This window comes from Mustela lutreola, chromosome 13, assembly GCF_030435805.1.
Source record: "Mustela lutreola isolate mMusLut2 chromosome 13, mMusLut2.pri, whole genome shotgun sequence".
NCBI lineage: Eukaryota > Metazoa > Chordata > Mammalia > Carnivora > Mustelidae > Mustela > Mustela lutreola.
The window spans coordinates 67,435,374-67,453,657 of record NC_081302.1 but is presented as its reverse complement, the minus strand read 5'-3'; the positions used below and the strand labels follow the sequence as shown (position 1 = coordinate 67,453,657).

General features: G+C 36.4%; 1 protein-coding gene across 1 annotated transcript in view; it reads right to left on the bottom strand.

Annotated features, from left to right (window-relative positions):
• Positions 1-18,284, bottom strand: part of TRPC4 (transient receptor potential cation channel subfamily C member 4) — a 208,835-nt gene that overhangs the window by 4,748 nt on the left and 185,803 nt on the right. Inside the window, exons 7-10 of the mRNA XM_059144454.1 lie at positions 16,272-16,467; positions 12,872-13,066; positions 1,122-1,163; positions 906-995 (exon numbers count right to left, since the gene is read on the bottom strand). Of these exons, the coding sequence (XP_059000437.1) occupies positions 906-995; positions 1,122-1,163; positions 12,872-13,066; positions 16,272-16,467 (523 nt within the window). The remainder of the gene's footprint in view (positions 1-905; positions 996-1,121; positions 1,164-12,871; positions 13,067-16,271; positions 16,468-18,284) is intronic.

Here is an 18,284-nt window from a genome sequence, read left to right as displayed (position 1 = left end):
GAGACCTGTTGCTTTTCACTGTTAAAGAGTCTTCTGGAGGGTTTTTTACTTGTTTTTGCCTCTATGACCTTACTGACTTTGCTCATTCTTCTAAAACCTCGAAGAACTCAGGCAGAATAGCAAAGGTATTTTATACACATGTGCAAGCATATATACATTACATGTATTCCACCTCTCTCTTCTGATAAAATTAAATAAAAAAATAAATAAAAAGGGAGAAAGACTAAGTGTGTAAGCTACACTTAGGCGCAAACCTTGAATTTTCTACCACCAAAGCTGTGCAGAGCACAAACAGGGTTTTCCTTGTTGCTTTTAGCTTCTTAGTTACTACATGTTTCAGGTTCAGAAATCAGATTGAAATTTCAAAAACTAAAGCTCACTCATTAGAGTGCTGGTAGGATCAGCAAGTCCAAATACCGCTGGACTCTAGGGTTTTCTCTGCCTCCAAGTATAAGTGCCTTCCATATTTCAGATTAAATGTGCTCAAAAACAATATATTTTGAAAAGAAATTTCACCACTTTTTTTTTCTTCTTAATAGTTAAACAGCCTTGAATTTAAAAGTAAGAAGGGGCGCCTGGGTGGCTCAGTCAGTCAAGCGCCTGGCTCTTGATTTCAGCTCAGGTCATGATCTCAGAGTCATAGGATCGACCCCTATGTTGGGCTCTGCGCTCAGTGTGGGGAGTCTGCTTGAGATTTTCTCTCTCTCCCTCTGCATTCCGCTCTCATTCTTTCTCTCTAAAATAAATAAATCTTAGAAGGAGGTGGAGCAGGGACAGGAGGGGGAGACAACACATGGGCTTGCTAGAAGACATGGCTGAGTTTCCAGCTCTGATTTTAAATGTGCTGTGTCTGGCTCCACGCTCTGCGGAACCCGTCTCCTGGTGATGAGGATGAAAATGATTACCTTAAAGTTCTCTTCAGTCAGCCCTTCTTCAGTTTTGGCATCTCTGATCATTGCAGCAACGTATCGCTTTACCAGGTTCCTCATAACCTCCTGAGGTGTGTCAAAACACAAGAATTGATATTCAGTGCAAAAATATGATTTTTCTCTTGAGTCAGTTCTGAAGAGGAGCAATAGTTTATTTTAAGGCAAATTTCAAGATACAATAGAATAACTTACTTGATATTGGTGATGTCTTCTCAAATTATCAGCAGCTCGCCTCTGAAAAGGAAAGAGGCATTGACTTTTCAGTTAGAGTTATGTATTACCATTTTGGAAAATAATTCATTGTTCTTTTAATTGAGATTATATTTATCCTCACTTCTCCAAAGTGAAAATTTTACTAGACAATGAACAATAGCTAAAGAGTGCTTCACATGAATCAAAAGAATGAATGAAACAAAGCAACGAAGTGCAAGGTTATAATCTCTACAGCAATTAACATATAGACCAAGTTAACAATGATGGGAATGTTGTTCTTTTAATAGAAGGTGACAGAGAATTAGATAATCATAGCTGATATGTACTCCAAATTACTTGAAGTAATCTAAGAGACACAGATGAGACATATCAAATTAAAAATAAGAGAAATATCAAATAAAAAAAATTCTGTAGAGTAAAAAGCTCATATTATTACAATATGGGGGTCTTCATAAATATCAGTGTAGCAAGCTTCAGAATTTAGCTATGATATGCAACATGTAATCAGAAACAATGTTAGACCACTAAACCCCCCAACATTAATTTCAATCAGATGTACATTAAAAGGGACTTGCTGCTTTAATTAGGTGGTTGGATTTAACAAAAAAATAAAAAGTTCTGCTCAAACATTGGGCTCATAAATTCATCATTTTAAAAAATGAATGTCTCAGCTGTCATTTTGAAAAGATCAGAATGGTTTGGGAGTGCAGCTAGAGTTAGTACAGAGGAGTGATTCTGGAGTGCAGAACAAAGAGAAAGGATGTTTAATGACTAAAAAAGAGTCCATAATAAATTGAGTTAAATAATAAACGGCACTAAAATTATATAATTGCAGATTTCATGGGTATTCTGAAGATACTAGAAAAAAAAGCTTCATAATTCCCATTTTGTGCATGTTGAATAAATATCAGTATTGATTCTTAAAAACTGACCTAATTAAAATAAAAAATATTTCTGTAGTAAAGGAATGAATTTGGTAGATTGTGAGAAAGCAAAAAGATAATGTATCTAGAGTTTAAATAAATCTTTTGATCTTATTCCTTACTAAATACTTAATCATAGGCTGATAAAATGGAATTTTAAAAAGAGTTGTGAATACATCACTGTGAAATAACATTAGGGAAAAAAAATCAAACAAGACAAAAGAAACTTTTTTGTCTCTTTAGGGAAATAGGGAAAAATGGCTTTTTCACTGGCTGGCCAGGAGAATAGACTTGTGTTTCATGATTATTAGTGACTTTTAGGAACAGCTGAGATAATGCTTAACTTCCTAAAAGCCACTAATTATTTACCATTCAGTTTTACACAAATCTTAAACAAATTTTCAATATGGTATTTTGGTGTTATGGTATTCATTAAGAGATTGGAAAGTTTGAAACTTACTACAAAATTAGAATATCTTGGAAAAAAGAAAGCATGGGGATTTTATGACCGAGCCACAAGATGGAGGTATATGACTCCTATTGAGACATAGCTCAGCTGAAATTCAAGACAAAAAACACTCTGTAAGGACACAGGCCTTCCAGATCTCCTTAAAGTTACTTCAGGGGGACAGAAATACTAAAACAAGCTATATACCAAGTTCTTTAACACTATCACTATAAATATTGTACAGGATACCCATATTCCACAATTAAGTAGATAGAAACTCTGAATTTAGTATAGAATTTAATCAACTCCAGTTTGATTACTTTGGGCTTCTTCTCTTGCATTTTGTTACCCTGTTTTGATCAAAAAGCCAATAAAAAGTAGTCAGCAGAGAGCAGCTTGAAGTCAAGATTTAACTTTAAATTTCCTTAATGCAAAATTAAAGCTAAAAATGACAGAATCAGAAAATTACAAGTAACAAGTGAAAATCATCATGATGCATTTTAGTATTGATAAGAGCACAGACTTTTTTTCAGCAGAACCTGCTCATAAACACATTTAAATTTTTTAAAACAAATATAAGAAGATCAAAGATTATATTTTGAAAACTAATCTGAGATTGATTTTTTTAGGGAATTTTTTTTTTTTTTTTTTTTTTTAAAGAAGCAAAATAGACTGACAGAGAGAACATAGAAAAAATCTCCTATGATTACTTTCAGGAGCTATTCCTATCCCTATCCCAGATTTAAGCATGAATTAATATAGTTAATTGTTTTTGCCAGACAGTGTTCTTACACATCTACATAGTAATACTGCACAAATATCTGTATTCTTGTGAGATTATATCAGCCAACCGAACTCCAGTATCCTAGGAAAATAAGAACCGATGAAGCTAATCCTATTCTGGATAACGAAAACAGAAGTGAATGCAATAAATTCACCAAATGATGACCACTAAAGTATGCAGTTCAGATATCTCTCCTCTCTATGTAATCTCTCCTTTTCTGGTTAGCACCGCAGAACTGATTCCTATCGACCACTACTATGATGCCCACCTGTCTCTACTGTCTTCCTACCTGGGAGGTGGTGGGGTGTCACTTTAAGAACATGTACTTAGGGGGTCACACCTGTGTTTGAAAGTGACTGAGTCTAAACAAGGAATTCTCTCTGAGGTCCTCTCCCATTCCCATTTTTTATTTTGCTATGTAAAGTTAAGTGCACCAGATGATTTTGAAGACTGAATGAGATAAGAGATTTAAGACATCTATCACTAATGTTAACGAACTAGTCCCCATCTTCTTTCCATTTTTCCCCTTTTCACTTAATAACGTGATTTAGTGCAGTTTAAAAAAAATATTCCTGAGCCATCAAACCTGTGAATGATTTGACACATATCAGGATTACCCCAGAGGAAGTAAAAGAAGATGTAATTGTCCCTCTTTGTGTGATTTGCTTGACATTTCAGGCTTGAGGGCAGCATTTTATTTAGCTAAAGAGTTGAATGCTTTTAACCTAGGCAATCGAGGTGTGGAAGAAAGAAATTTGTATTTAAATAATAGTGTGAGGAGAGGCTTTTAGTAAACATGGATAGATGTAATGCAAATTCTGTAGGTATTTTTGTTTTATGAAAACTCTTTTTAGAGCAATTTAAGGTTCACAGCAAATTTGAGTGGAAGGTACAGAGATTTCCCACATACTCCCCACACATGCAGCCTCTCCCATGATCGATGTCCCCAGCCAGAGTGGTCCACTGTTCTAATTGATGAGTGATTATCAACCAGAGACCATAGTTTACATTACTGTTTATTCCTGGTCTTGTATACTTTTATGGGTTTGGACAAATGTATAACGACATGTATCCATTATTATATTCTAATACAGAGTATTTTAACTACCCTAAAATTCTTCTGTTCTTTGCTTATTTATCCCTTCCTCCTCTGCCCCCACAACCTCAACCTCTGACCACCACTCATATTTTTATTGTCTTCATAATTTTGCCTCTTCCAGAATATTATATATTTGGAATCATACAGTATGTGGCTTTTTCAGATTGGCCGCTTAAACTTGATAATATATATTTAGGTTTCTCTATGTTTTTGCATGCCTTGATAGTTCATTTACTTTTATCACTGAATAAATAATATTCAATTATCTGGATGTACCATAACTTATTTATCCATTCACCTACTGAGCTACATCTTGGCTGCTTCCAAGTTTGGGCAATTATGAATAAAGCTGCTATAAACATCCTTGTGCAGGATTTTGTATGGACATATGTTTTCAACTCCTTTGAGTAAATGCCAAGGAGTGCGATTGCTGGATTGCATGGTAAGAATATATTTAGTTTTGTAGGAAACCATCAAACTGTCTTCCAAAGCAACTTACCCTTTTGCATTCCCACCAGCAATGAATGAGTGCTCCTGTTGCTTCACATCCATACTAGCATCTGGTGGTGCCAGTGTTCCAGTTTTTAGCCAATTTAATAAGTGAATAACTCTAGTCAGTTATCTTTTTTGAGGTCCCAAAAGTGTTTTGAATATCCCTGCATGATATTGGATTTTTGCTGTGACCTCTGTGAATCTTCCTTTGTGGGTTCCTTTTTCACGAATCTTAGCTTGTGGGGCCAATTTAAGATGTATTTATTAGGTGGTTATCATTCATGGCAGAAGCTGCAAGAACCCAGAGATGAATAAAACATACTTTTTGCCCTTAAATGGCTTATAGTCTACTAGGTAGGATGCCAAGAATGTCTAGAGATGAAGACAAAAAACAAAAAAACAAACAAAAGACAAGCAAAACCATGGGGAGTGCCTTAAGAATGTGTTTTGAGTACAGGGAAACAAAAAGTAGTATTGGGCTAAGGAAAGATCCAGCAGCAGCCTTCAAACAGGGAACAGGATTTTAGATTGGACTTGAAAGAATCATGGGACTTTGACAGAAGCACAGACATTCAGATTTGCAGAAGACAGGAATACGGTCAGCAATATGCTGGTGCTGGAGGGTGAGAAACGTGTTAGGGCGATTTCCACCAGTACAGTTGTGATGTGCTCTGATAATCAGGATATAGGGATTAGCTCTTGTTGGAAAGTTAGCATGGGTTCTTTATGCAGAATCTCAGAAAGCACAATGAATTCAGTGGTTGGTAGGCACCTGGGGTTTTGACAAATTGAGTGATATGTGATAAAAGTGGAACTTCTATGATAATCATGTGGCTGCAGTACTGGGTAGGAAAGAGGAATATGGAGAATCAGTACATAAGACGTCAGTTGGGATGCTGGTACAGAATATGATGGAAGGGTAGAATGGGTGTGAGCTGAACCGGTGTTGGTGTGAATGAAAAGGAAGAGAAACAAGGGTCACAACGGGATGAAAATGTGGAGAGGGAACAGAAGCCCGGGGGACTTGGCAGCTGGAATGAGTTTATGAAGACAAAAATTTTTAGTCTAGCTGCTGAGATGTTGGTAATATTAAAAAATAGCAAAGAATTCCACTTTGGTGATTCTGACAGAGGACATTAAAGTAGCAATACCATTGTCTATTTTGGATTTTGGGGGAAGGTTAAGACTAAAGGAAAAGATTCGAAGAGTATATGCCCAGATGCAATAGTGTATCCAACCACAAATCCATGTTTCTCGGGATTAACACAGGAAAACTACTGTGGACAATACAATCATTGATAATTTGTAAATGTTTCTATTAAGAATGCATATAATGGCCTTTTTCTTTTTTTAATTAGCTTTCTTAGGCTAAAGTTAATTTAATTGTCTAATATCCCAGGATCTACCAAAGGCCAAGGGAAATCAGACTGGCTTTTAAATTTCGAAACAGATCTATTGTTTATTAGAACCAAACCCCTAGGGGCACCTGGGTGGCTCAGTGAGTTAAGCATCCAACTCTTGATTTTGGCTAGTTCATGATTTCTGTGTCATTAGATCAAGACCTGTGTTGGACTCCATGTGGGGTGTGGAGCCTGCATAAGAGTCTCTCTCTCCCTATCTCCCTCTTCCTCTGCCCTTCCTTGCCAAAACAAAACAAAACCCAAAACCAAAACCCCCAAAGGGTTCTAGTCTCATTGCCTCATTTATAAGTAAGGCCCACATTTATAAGTAAGGCCCACAGAGCTGAGTCAGTTGAGTGAGTAACTACAATACCACAGTGTTCTCATGGCAGTGCCAGTTCTATATCACTAGAACTCACTCTTTACACTTTGCTCTTTCTATCAAGTACTGTCAAGTAGATACTTAGAAACATTTGAATACACCTACTATGTATTCTATGATTTTTGCCTCCTTCTCCCAAAACATCTTAACTTGAGGGTCAACACCGTTAAATACCGGATCCATATTTCTTTGAATAAAAATGAGTAAGCACAGATGCATATGCTATATGTTGTTTTAGTTTCTTAGGCATGAAATACCATAAACTGTGTGGCTCAAACAACAGAAATTTATTGTCTCATGGTTCTGGAGGCAAGAAGTCTCAAATGAAGATGTTGGCAGGGAACTCTTCCTCTGAGACTGAGGCTAGAATCCATCCCTTCTTCTTCCTAGCTTCTCATGGTGGCTCTCCATCCTTGGTGTTCCTTGCTTTGCAACTGCATAATCCCATTCTCTGACTCTGTCTTTACAAGGAGATCTCCTTGTGTCTCTGTGTCTTCACGAGATCATGTTTTTATATGGACTCCACTTCCTTAATAACCTTTCTGAACCCAATTACATCAGCAATGACCCTATTTCCACATAAGGTCACATTCTGAGGTACTGGAATTTAAGACTTCAAAGTATTTTTTGGGGGGGGACACAATTCAACCCATAATATATGTACTCTTTGCAGTAAACATAGTGATAATTTTTGTCAGTTGGTGACATTATTAAGTATTATACAGTGGAACTACCATCAACAATGGTAGCTCTCTTTTTGTCGTGTAAAGATCACTTGACTTTCGTAGGCATTTACTCTCACAGGGGAAGGTCTTACATCCTATAATCATCACTGGAAATGATCGAGAACAGAACTGACCAATTTGTGTTAAAAAATAATAATGTAATATTTTGGAGAAAGATGTGCATTTTAAGTTAGCAGTTTTCTTTGCAAATTATGTCTGAAATCTAGCAGTGTGTGCAGAATGTTACTTGGCAGGATGGCTTGTGCTCAGGCGCCCAAGGCACACGTGTGTGCCACATCGGTGTACCTCAGATTTTGCAGGTTCCTTTGATTTTTGGGGACAAGGTAAAGGCCGCATGTGTGTGGATCACAGAACTAATGATAAAGGAAAAGACCAAAGGAACTTCTGCTGCTACAAGGGAACTCCACATTTCCATAGAAGTGTCATGCGGCCTTAGAGCATCACAGGTTTTGCTACTGGGAAAGAAAGGGATCTGGGGAATCGGCTGTGACATGTTTCGCTCTTTATCTCCCACTGCCTGCAGGTCCACCACGTGGAGTGTCGGGCACATTTTCCCCTTTCCCGAGCTGGTTCCCCGCAGTCAATCGTCAGTGCGTGGCTCTCTCATTTCCTCTCGGGTTTTGGTCTATCACTGACTTTGAGCCCATGAATTATGCCTTTTATCCTTCGCTTTGCTTGGGTAATCCCTTAGGGGCTGCAGCTTGCTGCGCTCTTCTCCTTTTAAAAATGAGGAAAAAGGCAAGGGGCCGTTCCAAGATGCGATCCCTTTTTGAAAACTGCAATTTGGCTCATTTACAGGTAGAGCTATGTATTGTTTTCTAGAAGCGCACTTTTTAAGCATATAAAAACAAATGTTATAAAATGCTTGAACATTGCCTTGTCAAGACAAATATTCAGGGTTTCGCTCTTGAAACATCAAGAACATCACGCAATGCATTCTTCCACATCCCTTCTTAGGAAAGTAAACTTAATTAAAGCCCCAGCCAGCAAATTTTACAGACGTAAATTAGGGGTTGGGACATATTCATGGATGAATACTATTGTATCCATAAGATTTGTTGTTAGACCTACTGGAAGCCATGAAGATTAAGGAACAATGCATTTTGATAAAATAGCACTAAAAATACAGTCTGAAAAGCATGTACCATTAGAATGTTCCTCTGGTGATGCTGGCTGGTGTTAATCCATTCACTGTTTCTAATTCTCTGGCAGTGGCTTAACTGAGTGTTTGTCTGTGGCAACTGGTCAGACATGGGTGTTCCATCTGAGATCCCAGAGCTGAATGATGCTAAATGACCCTAAGACATGGTGTTTCATGTTTTCCTCCCTATCCTGTGCTCAGGAGAAAATCAGAAAGTGGAAAATATGAATCTAAGGAAGTTAAAATCATTTGTTATCATTTTGTCCAAAGACCTCACATTTTTTAGTTCAGCATATGGATCTATACCTTAAACATTCTATTTTAGAAAACTGGTCTATGGCATTGAAATGTTTCATATCAATTAAACATTTTGGCATTAATATATTTTTACTTAAAATAATCTGGGCCTCTTAAGCAACAAGTGCAAATGTTGATTTTGTTTTCATTTAAAAAGCTGTGCTAGATACCAGTGGTTTCTTTAGCAGGAGTTTCTAATTAAAGTTACAAGGAAATGCTTGTTAAAATAGAAATTCCTGATAATTTCTAGCACGTGTTAAAGTCTAAGAATGAGTGTTATAATATGGAGAAAGGTACTTGCTGATAAAATGGTGTTAAGCTAAAAATTAGACAAGTAGTAATATTAAAAATCAAAAGCTACAACATGTTTCTTATTTTACTGACCTCTCACTAGGCTGCCCATTTGGTGGGATGTTCATAATTTCCCAGGGACAAGCCATTTCTCAATAATGAGTTTGCTTCCTACAACAAAGGTTTTGTTCAATAAAGCATTTCTGCTTCATTTATGTTTTCCCCGTAAAGCATTCCAAATGAAAGGTTAATTTATCTGGAACTCCCAATCACCCCTAAAACGAAGTCTGAAGTTAAAAAAAAAAAAAAGTTAATGAGTTTTCAGGGCTAGCTGTATCAATATTACCCGGAAGCCATAAATAGCCAGATAAGATCACCAATGATGGGCTTCTGGAGAGTGGCCAGTGCAGCCACCCTGAAGAGCCTTGGTCTGCCTGGTCTTGTGCAGGGAATGAGCTGCCTCAAAGAGTGCATGAACTCTACCTCCAGCTTAGCTTCAAATTTCTGCATCACAAATGTGGCCTAAATATAAACTAGTTGAGAAGCAAACAGAAGGTAAGCCAGCCTGTGAAACAAGGGCTTTGAGATACAGGAATCTGAGAGCAGCTGAGGACAATGGCAGGATCTGCAAAAGCTATTGAGAAAAATGAAAGGACGAATACACAACGTGGAAGGTATCGTTGCATTGTTATTAGATTTTTCAGGAATCACGAGAGTGATGGAAAACACACTGGTTTGGGGAACTCAAGACCCAGGTCTCTCCCACGCACTGTCACCAAGGGATCCTGAAACACTAGGCAAGGTAAATACACTCTCTTTGAGAGGAAATAGTTGAGTTAAATGATTTCTAAGGTCCCTTTGAAGTGTAATGTGTTATTCGAAGCTTAGAAGGACAGTACAGTGACTGTCATTGGTACTTCAAAGTCATCTTTTAATTAATGGAAATGTGTATATCTCCTTGTCTTTGTTTGTCTACACCAATGAACTGCCAAGAGGATCAATCAAATTGAAATGAATTCACAGCAAAACCAATTACTTTTTGACATTATTTTTTCATTTAACTCTTCTATTGATATATTACCCAACCTCCTTAATTTACTTTTCTTTATCTTGTATTTTTCTTTATAAATAATACATGTTATTTTTTCCATCTAAAATCTAAATGTATAAAACTCAACTACAAGTATGCAAACCAAAATATTATGTCCTTCCTATTCTGGAAATGCAGTCTAGACAAAAAGTCAATTTATAGGATTGAGTTTGATTAGGCTGGTGCTTGCCCAAACCCTTAGTATGGTGAAGAAGTGCCAAGATTGAGAGTGGGACGAAGATAGGGAACAGAGACATGACTCACAATATTTATTTAGTTTGTCATAAATTCCCAAAGCATAAAAATATCCATTACAAAAGGTTAATAAGATATACATGGCTAAGGAAAGAGGAATGGCTTGAGGTCACTCAGTTAATTGGGAATTCTTTTTCTGTGCATCAGCTTGGATCAAAATATTCAAAGAGACTTAAAAAGAAATTTGGATAGAAAAGAAATGTATAGAAAAGAAAGCTTCTTAACTTGTGTCCCCTCTGAAAGGTGTGAATCACTGCTTTAATAGGAAATCCCAAATGAATGTTAAGCCCTTCTTTGCATCTAAGAAGTGATGGTAACATATTCCTAACAATGCGTCAACAGTGGGAGGATTCTGGAGGTTGTGTGGGGGAACTTGGAAGTCAAGTTCTTGAGTGGTTTTCTATTATTTCGTGGTAGCACAGATGGATCTTCTAAAATATTAGATCAGGGCCTCATATCTTGGTTACAAGTTTTGTGGCATCTTAAAACCTTAAAACCTCTCTTATTGCCTAAAATTAAATCATTACAGACAAATTTCTTTTGTGTACCACCTTTATTTTGGGGCCCAGAAATTCTTTTGGAATCAAAATAACTCCAATGAGAGATAGCATAGAACTGTACTAGCCACTGATGTCTTTTCAGAGATTGATTAAATAAAATTATTACGGATTTAAGAGTAAGATGTGAAAAAGGAGAACTATATTTTAATGTGGAAGAGAGTAAGCAGAGTTTGGCTTCTCTGAAATCTTTTTTCTGTTTATCTCAAGGAAAACAATAATTATTGCTTACACTGTTGTCATACATCTTGCGTGTAACAATATTATAATGCTAAAATATTATATGACATGTACTAAGTAATATGTCCTCATATTTGTATCTCCTGTATGAGAAATGATGTCCTCAAGGATGGAAAGTATGCCTTTGTACCTACTCCCATCCCTCAGTGCCTGGCTGGCATGTGGAACACATGCAACAATTGCTTATTAAACCAAAGTCATTATATTTATTTTACAACCCTTTTAAAATAATCCAGACTTATTTTTTAATAGAAATCAAACATTGGAGGAAAATAATTTCACTCTTTTCTAAAGTTAGTGGTAAAATCTATTAATTAGTATAAGGATTACAGGCTAAATCTTCATCATAATTTAACTTTGGTTTCTAAGATCAGATATATGCCCAAACTTTAGTCCTCCAAGTTCATGAGGTAAGAATTTGTACGCAAGAATATAACTGTATCTCCTAACCACCTCTCTATTTGTTATACGCTCTTGCCAATCAATTTCACTTTAGAATTTGAAATGTTACTGACAAGACAGCAAAATCAATACCACTGTCCGTAGAGAAAGCCCCATTTGATACTGATAATAATGCCTCGTAGCCAATGAGGTTAATGAGTGAGAAGGATCACTTAGGGCATAGCAAGCAGTCAAAAACCATATTAAATAAAATTAAAAACAAATTTAAAAACTTCAGTATGTTACTAGTATTACTTGGTGATTCTAATATAACGGTATATTAGAATACTTACAAAATACTTTCCCTGAGCAAGTCAAAATGACTAGTGAATGTCAGAGTGTGAATTTTCAAAGGGTTACTGTGAGAACTTTAGAAAATAGTAAATTAAGTAGGGAAGAATGAAGAATAACTTGTCCTACGTCAGTGGTTTGGCTGGAACAAAGTCCTAAGTCCATGTCTCTTCTGATGGAATAGCTTGAACTCTTGGTTTCCAGGATGAAAAAAATTTCCAAAGGAAGTTTAATCTTATGGTATAGCAGGAGCGTGGCTCTGAGGGGTCCTAACATTTTTTAAAAATACAACCTCTTGGTATTTAAAATGACTGGGAGTAGAAGCAAAATGTTGAACAATTTGACATATTCTGAAATCACTGTACTTGAACATGATACAACATTTTCAAGTTATAATATCCATTTAATCCTTTAGTTGAGAAATTTTTGTCAAACATTATACGCTGGTAGGAGCCTATGTTAGGCACTAAGAATATAAAATGACTGACACAGCCCCCTTCCCTTACAATCCAGAGAGAGTAGTAGGCAATGAGTAAGTAATGCCACAAATACCCTAAGGTTGCAGTTCTGAAACAGGCTAGAAATCAGGGTACTGAGAGGTAAGGTGTTAGTTCCCCCTCCATCACTCATGGGTCCAGGAGAGGCCTGTGTCAGGTGGGGCTCCTATTCAAATAACACTGATGGCCCTCACTGTAGGAAGCCATGTCTTAGGGTAGCTGTGTGATAGATGGTCACTAAAAACAATGAGGAAAAACAAAAAGGCTAAAAATGCAAAAATATCCAACAAGAAACACAAATATATTCAAATACACAATTAAGAAAAAAAGTAATACTAACATGCTGTGTTCTTACCCCTATTGTTCCAAAACTTTCAGGCTTTCTCCTCATCTTTTTCTTGCACAGGTGTGTCCATATCCATTTGATCAGGTACCAGAGAGACTTGGGGCTCGGGATGACATTGAAGGGAGTAGGCAGAGTACCACCTTCTTCAAAATAACTCATCCAAAGCTTTGTTCTAGCGAATTTCCATTCTATATCTGCATGGTCCTGAACGGGAGAATATGACAACAGCTGACAGGTTTCTTAATTATTAAGGTGATATAAACCTCACAGAGAGCTTATAACTTGACTTGGAGCAGCTCTTGGAACATTAATTAAATTGCTTATAAAATCAAGGCTGACTCCCAGTGATAGTCATCTAAACATTTCCGATGATGGTTTACCCTGGTAAAGAGTCAGCGCTCTTGTCAGGTTTTATCCTTCCTTCTTCCATGAAACAGACATCTAAAAGAATTCTGTGTTAAAGAGACTGCAGTGATCAGTTATGACTTGAAGATAAATTTTCCTTTCCTGCACTGTAGGCTTACATTAATTAGCTCAGATGCACTAGATTCTGGCCACAAACAGGCCTTTCTGTCTTACCCAAGGCCTAGAATCCCTGTCTAGGTAACTGCCACCTGCATCGATGCTCATGGCTTAGCCTTCTAGTGTTTCTAAGAAAAGTCTTAGTTGATATGTTTCTGTGTGAAGAATTCCTGTCCGCCTTTAGGCAAGAGGCACAAATTCAGATAGAAGTTCCTCTAACAAATGAAGAGTAAGGCCTCTGACACAGCATTAAACCCTGATATAAGCTTGTCCAAATGGTACCAGATAGGAGTGTGATTGGCGCCTGCCTAAAATGTATGTTCTAGGATTTCATTTTACATTTAAGGATTTTAGGATACATTTTAGGATTTCAAAATAGCTCATTTTAACCCATTAATATTAGAAAGAAGAACTCAGATTTTAGAGTAGAAGCATAAACTTAGACTGTGCTTCCCTCAAGTATTTCTAAATGGCTATGTGCTAATGAATATCTGTGTTGTGTATACATTTTTACTCTGAGCAATAGAGATGTTTTGTCTAGACACTGGACAGATTGTGCTTTCAACAGAAAGAGCATATCTAGAAAATGTGTGGCCCTCATTGTTGCTTAGCAAATGTTTGATGGGATTGACCGATCAATAGACAGAAGCAGAGAAGCTCCAATCTGCCCGCCCTCACCATTCTCCCCACTTCCTCTCCTTTATTTCTCCCACCTTCCCTAGCTTTCTTTCTAAACAAGCTTATAGATTCTGCAGTAATGAAAAAAGGTATTTATTGTTTGCTGTTGTCATGGAGAATGGGAGTCAGTAGAATTGGCTTAAGGTCATAAAAAGGCTGTCACTTTGATTAAAATGTTGGCCTGTGAGTAGATTCTGTTCCTTCCGATTCTCCTGGAGGCACAAATTAAGGATTATCCTGACCTCATTATGTTCTCTTATGGCTATCACAAAGCAGACTCTTCCTTTGTTTATGATTTGGAATTCTGAGAGGGTCTATAACAAAATCTATAGCAAAAAAAAACTGAAAATGAAATGTTCTATGCTGATGATGCTCCAAACCACCATCTGTTACCCAGGTGCAAATCAGAGTTGGCATGTTCATGCTCCAAGGAGCCATCATGCCCATGATGCTGAGAGGTACACCCATCTCAGGTTCTCAGTGCCTGTTCTTCTCTCAAGTAGTTTTAGAGTTTGAGCTAAACAAAAAGAGATTTGAAGATCATTCTCACCTCTTTAGGAAGTCACCTAGAATAATATATCCCATAAAGAACCCAAAAAAAAAAAAAAAAAAGTCATACTATTCTTGATGTTCTCTTCTTGATGAAATCAATACATTTGATGTTCTATAGGATCCAAATTGTATATATAGTTTCTTTATATGTAGCTTGATAATTAGAGACTTTCTAATATTTTGGAAGGGTGGTCTGGAAAATAGAATCCATGTTTTGCAAATGTGTTGACCAGAGAAATACAGAACTTCGGAAGCAATTACATAGAGACTATCTTAAGAAATCCATACTTACAAGTTGCTTAAATGAAGCTCCACAAATTCATTATATTCACCTGCAAATCCTAGGACCCTGGTATATACTATGTAAATACTTAGTTTGTGAATAAGTAGATAAAAATCATCTATTCTTGTGTTCTATGCAGTTTTTCATCTGTGACAGGCATCTTGCCCCCATAAAGATAGTTGAAGTAAGATGCAGAATGCTGCTTCTCAAAATAACTAATAACATTTCAGCAATTTAGCAATAGACACAAAGATGCAATATAATTGTAGCTATTTAAAGAGATAATTATGGTTATGAATTATGCTTATAAAATGCTACTTATCTCAGGTATAAATACAAAAGACCTAAATATATTTTATTCCAGTATGGGTTTGTTCAGTTGCTATTGCTAATGGCCATTAACTCCTGGGAAGTTCAAGGAGACAAAGGGCGTTACCTTTCTTATTCATTGCTGTATTTCTAGTTCCTAGAGTAGTACTTGGCAACAGAAGTTCTCAATAAGAATTTATTGAATGAATGAATAAATTAACTAACTTGTTTGGATTCTAGCGTTTCAAATAAGTGTATATGGTACTGTATACCCCGTTGTAGAATTCAAGGTTACTCCTACATTGCTTTTTCTGGATTTAAGAAATTGAAAATACTGTGCAATTTTTCCTCAGACTCCCCTCAAGGCTAGCTTTTCTATCTTGCCAGGCTGGCAGGAGTTTTGTTATACCTAGACTCAGGTTCAATGGTCGGAGACAATGCAGAGTGCACAGGGTGCTGCATAGAGATAAGCCACTTGTTCATAACTCATCCCTCCCCCAGTGCTTGCCATCACCAATGACTGCCTGTAAAGATAGATTCCATTTATTTTATAATCTTTCATAATCTGGCAAAACTAAGTTAGTATGTAACCAAATATGGTACAATACTGTTTAGAAACTTCAAATTAACCATTCATATTATAATTCTGTTCTGTCTTCTCAGTAGCCTATTAGAGACTGTTTTCTATGATAAATAGGATAGAGTATGGCTAGAAACAACACATTCTATGGGGAAATATATGATCTCCCTGATATGAGGAAGTGGTGATGCAACATGGGGGCTTAAGTGGGTAGGAGAAGAATTAATGAAACAAGATGGGATTGGGAGGGAGACAAACCATAAGTGACTCTTAATCTCACAAAACAAACTGAGGGTTGCTGGGGGGAGGGGGTTTGGGAGAAGGGGGTGGGATTATGGACATTGGGGAGGGTATGTGCTTTGGTGAGTGCTGTGAAGTGTGTAAACCTGGTGATTCACAGACCTGTACCCCTGGGGATAAAAATACATGTTTATAAAAAATAAAAAATTTAAAAAAAATAAATAAAATAAAATTAATCAACTTACAGCAATGAGTTGGTAAGAGTTATTCATCATAGCTATTAACATGTTGAGTAGGACAACCAGAGAGATGACATTGTATGTTCCAAACATGGTGGCACCCACAAACTCAGTGAATTCATGCTGTGCTTTGACATTGGTCACATATAAGTTGATCAGCCCAAATATTGACCAAAACAAGGACTGGAGTGTCTCAAATAATCTGGAAAAAAAGAGAAAAGGACACTAATAGCTATATTAATAGAACTATTATACAATAGGTTATAAAAATAAAATTGATTCCTATTACATATATTTACTTAATTTAAAAATTAAACCTAATAAAAGGTATTAAAATTACAAAATTAAACTTAATAAAAAGAGTTAAAAAAATTATTTTCATCATATAGCCCAAATAGTGTACTTCATTTTCCTAAGAACCTCGAAAGCTATTTAGTTTCTTAGAGGAGGAAATTTGACCCATAGCCCATTTTTGCCTGGCTCCTGAGGTAAGAATGGTTTTTGCTTTCCAAACAGTTGGGGAAAAGAGCTATTTTATGACATGTGAATATTTTATAAATTCACATTTCAATGTCTATAAGTAAAGTTTTATTGAAACACAGCCACAATCATTTATTGATGCATTGTCTGTGGTTTCTTTTGTGCTAAAATAGCAGAGGTGAGTAGTTGCAACAGAGAACATTGGGCCTACATAGTCTAAAATATTTACTATCCTTTTCACAGAAAGCTTGCTAACCAGTGTTATAGGGCATTGATAGCTAATCAATGATACATCCTCAAACTTAGTCTTTGAAAGATGTCAGTGCATTCACGTGGTTTTGCTTCTTGGTTGTAGAAGGACTAAAAATTATGTTATCGTTGTGGATTTCCACAATTACAATTAAAGTTGTACATAGTTAATCCTGTAAGACGGCAGATGTCAGAATGCTCAGGTAACAAAATTTGCTATTCTTCCTATTTCAGGGAACACTTAATTCATTCCTGCCAATGAATGAACTCTGGTGTTTTATTGAAAGTAAAGTTTCCTTAACTTACTCCAGGAAACAAAATAAGATAAAGAGTCTCTGAACCTAAATGAAGAATGGTTTGTTTCAGCAGGACCATCAGCTTAGTGTAATGTAACCAAATGATAAAGAATTTTTACACTCTTTGACAAATGGTTAAAATAAAACTTTAATCACATTATTTTATAAAAACAAAAACAAAAACTATTCTCATATCAGTCATGATGACTAAGGAGGTAGGATTTCAGAAGTCAAGTGACCCAAGGAAAGCCAATCCATATAAGGCCAGGGTTTAATGGCATGGATTGATAAGAAAAAGATGAACCCACACTATCAGATTTCCTTTCTATATAAATTTACCTTAGAAATACCAAGAGAATGAGGAAGTTGCCCAAAGGAGCCAAAATGACAGGAGTTATGATAGAGAGTCAGGGACACTGGAATTATGAGAAGCCAAAAGTTTTTGAGACAGCACAAATGAAGGAAGGGAGAACTGAAGAGAAATAAGTCAGGTAATAAGTAAGAAAACACTGAAGAAAATAGACTTGGAATAGATGACTCAGATTAACATTGGTTCTCAGAGTAAACGATCTTAGAGTCCAGACTTATGTCATCTCCTACTCTTCCTGAAGCCAGGCCTTGCTCTAGATTCTGCCCCTGCTAAGATCAATCCTTGCTCAGAGGATCAAAATGCTATAATCTTGTGCATGATTCTTAGACCAAACTCCTGTTCCTTGAAACCTTCCATGAATTTCTGGTCTGTATAACTAGGAGAATCTAATGATCTCTTAATTGGCATTCAGGACTTCTCTTCTTGAGTTTATTGCTTTAAAAAAAAAGTAAACAGTTTCACATTTTTAATTGTTTAATTAAATTTTAATTATAAAATATGTAACTATTTATTGATTTATTTTGCTATACCTATTCAACAGCGGAGCAAGTTATCATAAAATGATAAGGGGGCTGATCTGATCAACTTCAATAAGACTTTGTTTTGCCAGCAAGTATGTGCATC